Source organism: Nesoenas mayeri (assembly GCF_963082525.1).
Source record: "Nesoenas mayeri genome assembly, chromosome: 1".
Lineage (NCBI taxonomy): Eukaryota > Metazoa > Chordata > Aves > Columbiformes > Columbidae > Nesoenas > Nesoenas mayeri.
In genome coordinates this window covers 63,833,970-63,846,061 of record NC_137541.1, presented here as the reverse complement: position 1 = coordinate 63,846,061, position 12,092 = coordinate 63,833,970, and the positions used below count along the sequence as shown (strand labels likewise).

At 43.0% G+C, this 12,092-nt stretch overlaps 1 protein-coding gene across 1 annotated transcript; it reads left to right on the top strand.

Moving 5' to 3' along the window:
• Positions 1-3,907: 3,907 nt before the first annotated feature.
• On the top strand, positions 3,908-10,934 carry LOC308038028 (tubulin alpha-8 chain; the record flags this gene model as incomplete). The annotated part of the gene is made up of 6 exons (XM_080340240.1): positions 3,908-4,053; positions 6,987-7,062; positions 7,592-7,814; positions 8,518-8,666; positions 9,222-9,902; positions 10,647-10,934. The coding sequence occupies 6 exons, from the start codon at positions 3,908-3,910 to the stop codon at positions 10,932-10,934; spliced, it is 1,563 nt and encodes a 520-aa protein (XP_080196366.1).
• Positions 10,935-12,092: the final 1,158 nt, after the last annotated feature.

The window sequence follows — 12,092 nt, the reverse complement described above, 5'->3', positions numbered from 1 at the left end:
ATATAGCAGTTTTATGTGGATATTGAAATTGTAGACGTTAGGATTTCAGAAATATCTGGAACTAGCTGCTGTCAATTTTCCCAGTAGGTGGCAACAGAGGGACAAAATGGAGCTCTACAGGAGAGACAGGGAAGCTTTTATGTTTTTATTCACCTAATGTAAGAATGTCCTGTTATGTGTGGGAAATGCAAAGACTTTTGCACATGAAGTTTAAAGTGAAAGAGGTTTTTGTATGATCACCAAAAAACTTCTTAGGAGTTTGGTTTTGTGAGGTGGCATATTACTGTTCTAAAATAATCCACAGTTCTGGCACTACTGGTGAATCACTTAGCTAACCAAACTGTAGGGAGTGATGTCCATCTAGTAGAGGAGATAAAGGAGATGACTGTCCTTCATTTGCCAGTTGATATATTTTGATCTCTAGTCAGAACAGAACTGATAGATCACGGGACTTAGTACTTCTCTTGACCTAAGGTCTGGTAGACAGTACTTCTATGCTCTAGATTGTTCAGAACTTCTATTTTTGGAGATGTGACTGCTTTTAAACAGAGGAAAAGGATTTAGGTTTCATACAGCAGTGTTAAGGGGTTTTTAAAAATCCCTCTGTGAGGCTGATCTTGACAGAAACATAAACCATTTGAAATAACTCCCAACTGTGCATCACCCAGTTAGCACAGGCTATTCACGAACCTTCTGGCACTAAAAGCCATTCTAGCCACTCTAGCACTCATGCCAAATTCATTTATTTGCACACCTCAGGACTCCATGGCAGAGCTTTTTTTATAACCAGCCCTGCTTAGCTCTTCTCATCATCTACCAGTGTCGCAAGGTAAAAGCTGAAGTGGGCAGATCTTGACCAGGCTGCTGGGCCATCAACTCTCCCCATGCAGGGCATGTCTCAAGCCCATTCCATGCAGGATGGAGAAGTTCACCTGCAAGCTCACTGTCTGCTCACACAGGCTGAATGCCAGCATCAAGCAAGATGACTTTCTTTCCAAGAACCCAGGCCCAGGCCACATCTGCCTCATGTCTCTACAGAGTAGAGCCTACAGGCCAACTCTGGAGTCAAGAAAATGCACCAGTACCTGGGAGCAGAGTTCCACATTCTGCTTTCAGGTTACCCTCTAAATCTAGGCTGAGGGTTTTCTGCTCAAGCTCTCTGCAACACAAGATGACAGAGCAAGGAAAGGAAACCTCATGAAAAACTGTACACCCAGGTCTTCCTCAGGGCTGTGCCTGGCCTTCACCCCAGCCCAACGCATATTTCCAGCACTTGAGTTCATGGGCTACCTCAAGACAGAGCACATCAAACACTGTCTTTGGTCTAAAGCAGATCTGCAAAGGCCTTTTTCTTAGCTATGCGTCTGTGAGAAATGGAAGAACAGTAGCCTGGGTCATCCCCAGGCTCTTCAAGCTCAGTTCATTCTAGAGAGACAGGACATAGCCGTTGCACTCCTGCTAGCCAGGGACACCACTCAAGACTCCATTGCTCCCTGCTTCTCAGAAGTTGTTGACTTTTTCCTCAGGTAATTCTCCACATAGAGCTCCACCTCTGGTGAATCTGGCAGCATTAACATGTCAGATTGTCTCAAGTGCTGAAGCTTGGCTCCTTTGCAGGAAGAACACTAGAACAGCCTATTCACAGTATCACAGTATCACAGTATGTTTGGGATTGGAAGGGACCTCAAAAGATCATCTAGTCCAATCCCCCTGCTGGAGCAGGAACGCCTAGGTGAGGTTGCACAGGAACATGTCCAGGTGGGTCTTGAATGTCTCCAGAGAAGGAGACTCCACAACTCCCCTGGGCAGCCTGTTCCAGTGCTCTGTCACCCTTACTGAGAAGAAGTTTTTTCTCAAATTTAAGTGGAACCTCTTGTGTTCCAGCTTGATCCCATTACCCCTTGTCCTATCATTGTTTGCCACCGAGAAGAGCCTGGCTCCATCCTCATGGCACTCACCCTTTATATATTTATAAACATTAATAAGGTCACCCCTCAGTCTCCTCTTCTCCAAACTAAAGAGACCCAGCTTCCTCAGCCTTTCCTCATAAGGGAGATGCTCCACTCCCTTAATCATCTTTGCTGCCCTGCGCTGGACTCTCTCCAGCAGTTCCCTGTCCTTCTTGAACTGAGGGGCCCAGAACTGGACACAATATTCCAGATGTGGTCTCACCAGGGCAGAGTAGAGGGGAAGGAGAACCTCTCTCGATGTACTAACCACCCCCCTTCTAATACATCCCAGGATGCCATTGGCCTTCCTGGCCACAAGGGCACAGTGCTGGCTCATGGTCATCCTACTGTCCACCAGGATCCCCAGGTCCCTTTCCCCTACACTGCTCTCTAATATGTAATTTCCCAACCTATACTGGAACCTGGGGTTGTTCCTGCCCAGATGCAGGACTCTACACTTTCCCTTGTTAAATTTCATTAGGTTATTCCCCGCCCAACTCTCCAGCTTGTCCAGGTGTCACTGGATGGCAGCACAGCCTTCTGGCGTGTCAGCCACTCCTCCCAGCTTAGTGTCATCAGCAAACTTGCTGATAGTACACTCTATTCCCTCGTCTAAATCGTTAATGAATATATTGAATAATACTGGCCCCAGTACTGACCCCTGAGGTACTCCACTAGATACTGGTCTCCAACTAGACTCCGCACCATTGACTACCATTGACTATTCCCTAGTCTCAAAGCAATGATCTGATGGTTTTCTGAAGAAGTGTGGTACTTAACTCTAACATAGTAACAGATAGGAATTTTCGCTCTTCCTCCGTGAAAAATATTTGTGGCTCCAGAAATCTCTGTAGCTTTTCCTAGCCAAAATCAAAGAGTAGTGATTTGTAGGTTTATGTAAAATCAGCAAAATTAAGACTATATATACCAATGTGAGTTTATAAAACACGGTATGAACTACTTCCAGCCTGGTATTCTGTGATTCTACAATACTTCACACTCTTAAAATGTCAGTGTTAGTTAGAGAAGATCCTTAGATGCTGGTTGCCAACAGTGGCAGAACAATCTATCAATATAATCATGTCAAAGCAGACTAATCTAAAATGTAGGAGTTGTGTATTTAAATTTTTACTGATTGAACATCATAATAAACAGTACATTTCTAAAGTCAAGGGATAAATAATACTCAGATTCAAGTAATTTGGTGTGCCTTCCTCTTCGTTACCTGGGAGTTGCAATCATGAGGATTTCTCCACTGAGAGAAGCTGCTTCTTTCCAATGCTGAGCTAGTGCAGAAGGAGCAAACAACAAAGTGGTGGAGGCAACTGCCCTAATTTGGTGTGAGAACGTTTGTGTGATGCCTCCAGCTATGTCTCGCAATAAGCACTGCAATGAGAATCAAATTTCTCTCAGTGTTTGGGCAGATGAGTTAGAGCCTGTACTGAATGCTGCCTCATACTGCTGACAGCCCAGATGACTGTACACGGAAAGAGAAGCAATAGAAGTGAATTGAAACATTAATACAGAGGCAGCTGGAGTAAGGACAGAAAGAAGTCAGGCCAGCACTTAAGAGCCCTGGCAGAGGACACTTCAGAATGGTAATTATATTTTCCAGTTCTCTATTTTTTTTTCTGTCCTCTTTTCAATTTATTTGCTTTCTTATGCCCCCTTGGTCTTCTGTATTGGAATTTAAGAGTGATTTTTATCTACACATGTACATGCTGGCAGAACAGGGAACTGGGATGGTATATGTCTTGTAGGCGATATATATGGATAATACTCAGTTGTTAGTGTAGTGTATGATGTGTTAGGCGGCTACACTCAGATTTAATAAGCACACCAAACGAGGCAGGACTAAATTGGAAATCAGGGGTCTATCAGAGTCCAGCCTGTCTGAATGAATTTGCATAGGCAGGGTGGTGGGACGGACAGGAGGCAGCGATGTGGCAGACAGAACCATGGAGCCCGTGACCTCCTCCTCAACACACGGTGACACTGAAATGTGGCAGCAGGTGCCTCCTGTCCTGCAGCCCAGAGCCCGGCTGCGGCACAGACCTGCCACCACTGATCCGAAAGGGAAGGACACACCACTGGAGACACCATGGTAAGGGGAGAATGTGGGGACACCCGTCACGCAGGGACCGGGAGGACCGTGGGTGAGGGAAGGCAAGGGGTTCTGCTGTTGTTATCAGTGGTTTGCTCCACAAAACTCCTGATCTCACGCACCGAATACCACATAAGAGGATGGGAGAGGAGCGTCAGAAAATGTCACTGGAGCTGTAAGGCATGGCGGACCAAAGTTTTCTTCAGAAACTGTCTAATTAGTGGAATTAGAAGATAAATTACATACAGAGTCTTAGCTTCTTAGTACTTTCTGTTGTGACTCTATTGTCTAAACACAGGTTCATTTTCATATGAGATAATTTTTTATTTTTTTTATTTTTTTAGAAATAAAAAAGTTACTTACCTTTGTATCTGTTTTAAATTAATTTAGCCCCAGCGGCTGTGCTGTGCATAGATATACAGTGTATACATGTGTGTCTCTGGGGTGCATGAATGTTTTTATATGTGTATGTGTTTAATTAATCAAAAAAGCCTTTCATTTTTAAGATTTGGGTGGGGGGAGGGCTATTATTAATTTGTAGAAACCTCTCAAAACCTCTTAGAATGTGAAAAGTCCATTTCACCTTGTACCCAAGTTTATGTCTAGCACTGAGTCTTATTTCAGTGCAGAGAACTATGTTATTTTTTGCCAATAGAGCTGCAATTCCAAAATGAGAGCACTCATTTAGCAGGCAAGATACAGACTTTCACAGCTTCCCCATGCCTTAAGGCAGACCTAGGGTAGTGAACATGTTTTGGGAATAGCTGGAAGACTAAAGCCTACCTTTGTACAGTAAATACTTAAGCCAGTTAGTATTCTGCGTTTTTAATAGAGTCGAAGCTGTCCCAGGTTTAGTCAGGTGCACAATTTCTACGGCAGGTCCTGGTACATTAGTGATGGGATATGAAACATGAGTTTGGAGTAGGCTCCAAATTTAAATATCATGTAGAGATCAGTTTACTCTGCCTGTGACTCAGTAGAAGGCCCACTCTCTTCCCTAGTGAAAGTCTGATATATATTTTAAAGCTGTTTACTATGCAAAATTAGAAACCTCTTTGTTACTGTCTCCTCTCCTTGTCTGAATATTTCCAAATTACTGCTGGGGCAGGAGAAGATGGGAGCTGAAGGCAGGAGTCATGGCCAGAGGCCAGAGGTAGTGTTGAGATACTGCTTCAAACTAGTGCAGCTGAAAGCTCAGTCTAAAAGGAAAGGAGCCGGTTCTACAATATTAACTATCTAAGGCACTGTTCACTTGTTCCACCTGTGAAGAAACAGACAAATTCCTCTACTGATCTGAGGAACGGGGCAAAGCAGCTCCTTAGGTTCCAAGTGCTGCTTGACTTGTAGCTTTGCTCTAAAAGATATTATTTAAAAAAAATCACCTGGCCTCATTGCCATGTTTAAAAGGGAAAAAAAGATTTTTCTTTTCTTGCTGCCAGCCTCACAGATTTACATTGGGATTTAAAAGAAAGGCTGTGCAAATGCCTGTGCAAAGTCAGCATTAATTGAATTGTCTAACCCTAAATATGCCTTCAGTGTCTCCTGAGTAATCCTCCAAATTGCAACTCTCCTGCAACATACTGACCTGTGAAACCTCATCATCATGCAAATAACTCGGATACTTTTGCACAACTCAGTTGAGAAAAACAAGGTTGTGCATGTACACTTGAGAACACATTACACATGCTGCTGCATATGCATTTGCAGAGTCAGGAACTTACAAATGAGTACTGAATAGAAATAGTATGTTGCATTGAATTAAATATTTAAATTGACTTTCCGTATTCATTTCAACTTCTGAGGATGACTAACTGTGGCAGTGGTGACTTTATTTATGTTTCCAAAGCATAAATATATACCAATTTGTGAAGTAAACCCTGATCCAGAGATGCTGCTGGTCACATATCCTGCCTGAGGCTTTAGGTTTGGGGGAAGACGTGTTTTACTTCCAGGTCACAGGATGATTTTGCAGGGTAGGCAGTTACCAAATTAAAAAAAGAGTAAGTTAACTGGCCAAATCTGATATTAAGTCATTGCATATCTCTAAATGAGATATTACAAAATAAAAATGAGTGAGGACCATTCTCTGGCCTTGAAGCCAGGTAGCATGGCCTGCTTCATATTTAGACATGTAAATTCTCCTTCCCTCTCCAATGCTAGGCTGGTCACTGAAAATTACTCTTGACAATGAATTGTATTCTGGATGATGTCCGAATGCTTTCTGGAAAAGTATAAACCGGCATAAGCCAAAACTATGCCAGAGAGAGAGCTAATTATCTATCAGCACAGGTGATCACAGGTCACAGGTTCAGTAATACGACCTGACCCTTTCTTGCTCTCTAGTATAGACAGGACCATTGAGATCACAAAAACAGAGCTCAGAAGACTATAATTACAATTACACCAAAGCAGAAACAGAAGCTGAAACACTCCATGTGTCTGAAACTGCTCGCTCCTTACAAAACTTCTTTTACTACACCCAGTGTTGTAATCATCTGGGCTAACTCAGAATTATCTGCTTTATAATTATATTTCTGAACTTACAGAACTGTAGAATGACAGAATACTTCGGGTTGGAAGGGACCTTCAAAGCTCACCTAGTCCAGCTCCCTGCCATGAGCTTCAACTAGATCAGGTTTCTCAGAGCCCCGTCCAGCCCAGCCTTGAATGTCTCCAGGGATGGGGCATCTACCACCTCTCTGGGCAACCTGGGACAGTGTTTCACCACCCTTATTGTAAAAAATTTCTTCCTCAAGTCTAGACTGAATCTCTCCTCTTTTAGTTTAAAACCATTACCCCTCACCCTATTGTACCAGGTCCTTTATACTCCTGGGTTCTAGGTGTAAAGGATTTTGGAGCAATTGGCACCTGCCTATTTTACCCTGGTGTTACACACATTGTTTTCTTTTAATTGAAGTTCCTGGCTATGACAGGAACTATGCTCAAAATTACACAAGTAAGGATGCCATCTTGCAACGACACTACCTGAATAGGCAGTGGACCTGCAATGTAAAATTGAAAGAGCATTTGTGTCTACTGAGAGAACCTGAAATAATTTCTGGAGGTGAATATTGCTTAAAGCAGTTCTTCCAAGTTTCCACTCTATGCTGCTATCAGAGGGTAAGAGAATCAAAAGACATCACCTGTCTAGGGTTACATGAGGTTGAAGGATACCACATGACTGTGTCAGGTTCCCGCCAGGAGTAAAAATAAACTAAACTGGGCTATGCTCCTTAACAGGGCCAATCTGTAGGAGGAAAGGTGGATTTTGTGTAACTGATTGGTTTTTTTTCTGCCTGTTTTCATGTACCCATGTATTACAGCACAAAGATGTCCATTTTTTGAAGAACTGTCCCAGTATCTGGTGTGTATATGCATGGTTTCATTGTGATCACGGGACTGAACAACCAAATCAATTGCTGACAGCAACAATTCACCATTTTCTGGAAGAGCAATACAGGAAAAAGTAACTTTTAGGAATAAGGAGGACTAATATGCTGTGTTTTTTTCTCACCCTGTCTCTGCTCTCTCTCCTTAGCGCGAGTGCATCTCTGTTCATGTTGGCCAGGCTGGAGTTCAGATAGGAAATGCATGCTGGGAACTCTTCTGCCTGGAGCACGGCATTCAGCCAGACGGCACCTTCAAGGATGTGCACAATAAAGTCAACAATGATGACTCTTTTACCACATTTTTCAATGAAACAGTCACTGGGAAGCATGTGCCACGAGCTGTAATGGTGGACTTGGAACCAACGGTAGTAGGTCAGTATTGAAATAAAGCTGGGAAATGGAGAAGAGCTTATTCCTCCTAGTATCACCATGGTGTGCCACCAGTCTCTGCTGGTACAAAGAAGTACACCTTTTGTATCTTGGTCTACCAGTAGATAGCATAGAATTAATTTTCTTGTGACACAGAATGCCAGATTCTGTCATGAGTCAATTATCTCCACAGGTGTTATAATACTGATAGGATCCCCAGCAGTTTAATAGCTATCACACATGGTTTGTGTGACTTCTTTTTGCAAAAATATTTAACTTTTGGGTTTGTTTATCATGACATTTTTGCCATTCAAATTCTGCTTTTCTCCAGTTCAGATCCAGAGTAGGAGCCTGACAGTTTCCCTCCAGGAATGGAAGGATTGCTAAAAACTGGGGCACTTGGGGAAACCTGATTTTCTTCATGTTTTTTTTCTGGTGACTTGTCCTTTTGTTGGTATAGGCTGTACAACTGACAAACTCTTGAGAAGATAACAGCTTCTCTGCCTGGATACATCATGCCACAAATCAACAGAATGCAACGATTTAAAAATACTTAGGAAACAGTTTTACCTTCTCCATCAGCATCTGTTTTTTGCGGTCATGACCTCCACTGACAGAAAGCTTGCATCAGTGCTAACAGCAACCACAACTTGTTGGCATTGGAGCACAGCCATGCAGCTTCTTACAGTTTCTCTTTCTCGTTCAGATGAAGTGCGGGCTGGCGCCTTCCGGGAACTTTTCCATCCAGAACAGCTGATCACAGGAAAGGAAGATGCAGCTAATAACTATGCTCGTGGCCACTACACCATTGGCAAAGAAATCATTGATCTGGTGCTTGATCGTGTCCGTAAGCTGGTAAGTCCCAGTAGTTTTGAAACAGCAGTTTGGATTCTGCAGAAGACAGAAGTGCAGAACAAGTAGCTTGTTAACTGTGAATGATACCAATGGCTCAGAAAAGAGATTGCAAGACATACAGAAGAATCATTACTAGTCCAAGACAGAGAAGCCCAGTAGTTCACTTCCCAGGTGTATGCCTTCAGATAGTCTTCAAAAATGGTTCTGAATACATAATTCATCATTATTAGCACAGCCCTGGAGCACCAATATTGATAGAGAAGGGTGGATTAGGAAGTGCTACATTGCCCGTTTCAGCTAGAATAACTAAAAGATGTGTGAAGTTCAGAGAGAGAAGCTCCACAGATGAGTTCAATTTTTATGTTGTAAGTTGAGCCAGGGAGGGAAGCAAAGGACAGGATTATCACCAGGCCTTTCTCAAGACAACCTGACATGAAAGCAATGCTCTGTATTGCTGACTGCTCTCCTCTTCAGCTGAGAATAAGCTCATGTAGTAGATGAAGCATTTTCATTCCTCTTCAGCCCTCCTTCTTTCACTTTCTCTTTGCTTTCTAGACTGATGCCTGTTCTGGGCTGCAAGGATTCCTGATCTTCCACAGCTTTGGTGGGGGTACCGGTTCTGGCTTTACCTCCTTGCTGATGGAACGTCTCTCTGTGGATTATGGAAAGAAGTCCAAACTGGAGTTTGCCATCTATCCAGCTCCTCAGGTCTCCACCGCTGTGGTGGAGCCCTACAATTCCATCCTGACCACGCACACCACCTTGGAGCATTCGGACTGTGCATTCATGGTGGATAATGAGGCCATCTACGATATCTGCCGCCGTAACCTGGGCATCGAGCGTCCCACTTACACTAACCTCAACCGCCTGATCAGCCAGATTGTCTCCTCCATCACCGCCTCGCTGCGCTTTGACGGTGCCCTCAATGTGGATCTCACAGAGTTCCAGACAAACCTGGTGCCCTACCCACGCATCCACTTCCCCTTAGTGACCTACGCCCCCATCATCTCCTCTGACAGAGCATTTCACGAGCAGCTCTCGGTGGCTGAAATCACTAACGCCTGCTTTGAGCCCAACAACCAGATGGTGAAGTGTGACCCGAGACATGGGAAGTACATGGCCTGTTGCTTGCTCTACCGTGGTGACGTAGTCCCCAAAGATGTCAACGTAGCAATTGCTGCCATCAAGACCAAGAGAACTATCCAGTTTGTTGACTGGTGTCCAACAGGCTTCAAGGTGAGTACAACTGCTGTGGATTTCTCTTTAATGTTTAAAGGACAAGTTCAGTCTAGCAGAAAAGGAAGGAACATAAGAAAAATGTCTCATTGACATAGACTCCTAAATATTTAGGTACGTGGAAATCTGAATGGTATACAACCTAAAATCTAAATAAGTATTCATTTCAGACATGAATTTCGAAAAAAGCCAGTGAGTGTTCCCTCTGAAGCATCATCTAAAAGTAAGGAAATACCCAAACCAGTACAATTAATAAAGGAAATGCTGATATTAGGGAATCTATCAGTTAACACCTCCATGCAATAATATTATACAGCCTCTCCGCACTGGCTACATAGCAGTGTTGGGATACATAATTTCCATAACAATACAGACATTAGCAGTGGAAAAACATTTCTCCTACAAGTAGCTGGTTTAAGAATGAAAACTTTTAACTGGCAACCAACTTTCTGTATCAGTTTCTATAGAGTATCTTGGTGAAACTGTATTTTTAGTGCGAAGTAGCTGTTAATAAATCTACTAAGTTGCCAGTGCATATTAAACAGAAGGATGACGCAGACATTAAAATGACCATGTAACATACTGTTCATGATGTTATTATTTTTATGGCATTTGCCATCTGGTAGTTTTGATAGTGGCACCACTCTAACTCAGCATATGTAACTTCACTCACTTTTTTTTGAGCTCTTTGACTGCTTTCTACTCTTGCCTTCTTACAACCTTCTCTCACATTCATGTTTCCAGGTTGGGATCAACTATCAGCCTCCTACGGTAGTTCCTGGAGGAGATCTAGCCCAAGTTCAGCGAGCAGTCTGCATGCTGAGCAACACCACGGCCATTGCAGAGGCCTGGGCAAGGCTGGACCACAAGTTTGATCTGATGTACGCCAAGAGAGCTTTTGTGCACTGGTATGTGGGTGAAGGCATGGAGGAGGGAGAATTTGCAGAGGCCCGAGAGGACCTGGCTGCCCTGGAGAAAGACTATGAAGAAGTGGGGACTGACTCATTTGAAGAAGAAAATGATGGGGAGTAATTTTAAAATACATTTTGTTCCTATTGAGCTCAGAACTGTCTCTGTATCACTGTATTGCCTGAGGCTACTATCAGGTCACCTTTTTTGTATGTAATAGATACAGAAATTTAGGAGGAGTCACATAGAGACATATTTTATTCTATAAATCACAGGTAATTTTTTCTATAAAATATGATTGGTTGTAGTAACGGCCCACCACTCCCAGCAATGCAAAAAGACTCTTCTTCCTCGCACATTTAATGTAAGCCTCTTCAAGCTCTAATACACATGATAAACCCACTATAATCCAATATATGCAAGTTTATAATGGAGCACACTGAATCAGTAGAGTTTTCAAAGTTCTCATTTGGCGTACATTCACCTTTCATCTGTTGGCACATCAAAACATAATGACCACAGAAAAATGGGTCCTCTGCTCTGTGCTTTATTATCCTCTTATTGACCTTCAGCTGACTGACCTGAAAGGGACATTTCACTTTTCCCTGAAACACTATTTCTGATAAAGCAAACACTTTATTCAGAAATGGTAAAGCAGTGCAATTTTTCCACATTTGGGGGATAAAGATCTGTGTTGTGAAAACAAATATCCTTTTCTGTTGGGTACAGCTGCAACAGGCATAAGAATTTTTTTTCTGTGTCTCTGTGAAACTGTTTACATGAGAAAATTCTCTCCCTTTTAAAAGGAGAAAATATTTTGGTTTTTGTTTGTTTGTTTATTTTCCATCATCCCTACTGAAAACATTTCAGCATTCCTTACTCTACCTGAATGGTTCTTCCTCTGCAAGAAGCAACCTCTGCTTTAACCAGCAGACCACTGTGCCAGCTGTGGCAATCTATTTGGTGCACTACGTTACAAGTGAGTCTGCAACACAGGCATTTGAAGGTTCACTCAAAGATAATTCAAAGACAAGTGCCAAGTCCCACACCTGCGGGGCAACAACCTCATACACCAGCTGGGGCCCACTCAGCTGGAAAGCAGCTTTGCAAAAAGGGACCTGAGAGTCCTGGTAGACACCAAGTTGAACATAAGCCAGGATTGTGCCCTTGCTGCAAAGATGCTGAATGGTATCTTGGGCTGCACTAGGCAAAGTAGATCACAGAATATCTCAAGTTGGAAGGGACCCATAAGGATCATCAAGTCCAACTCCCTGCTCCTTG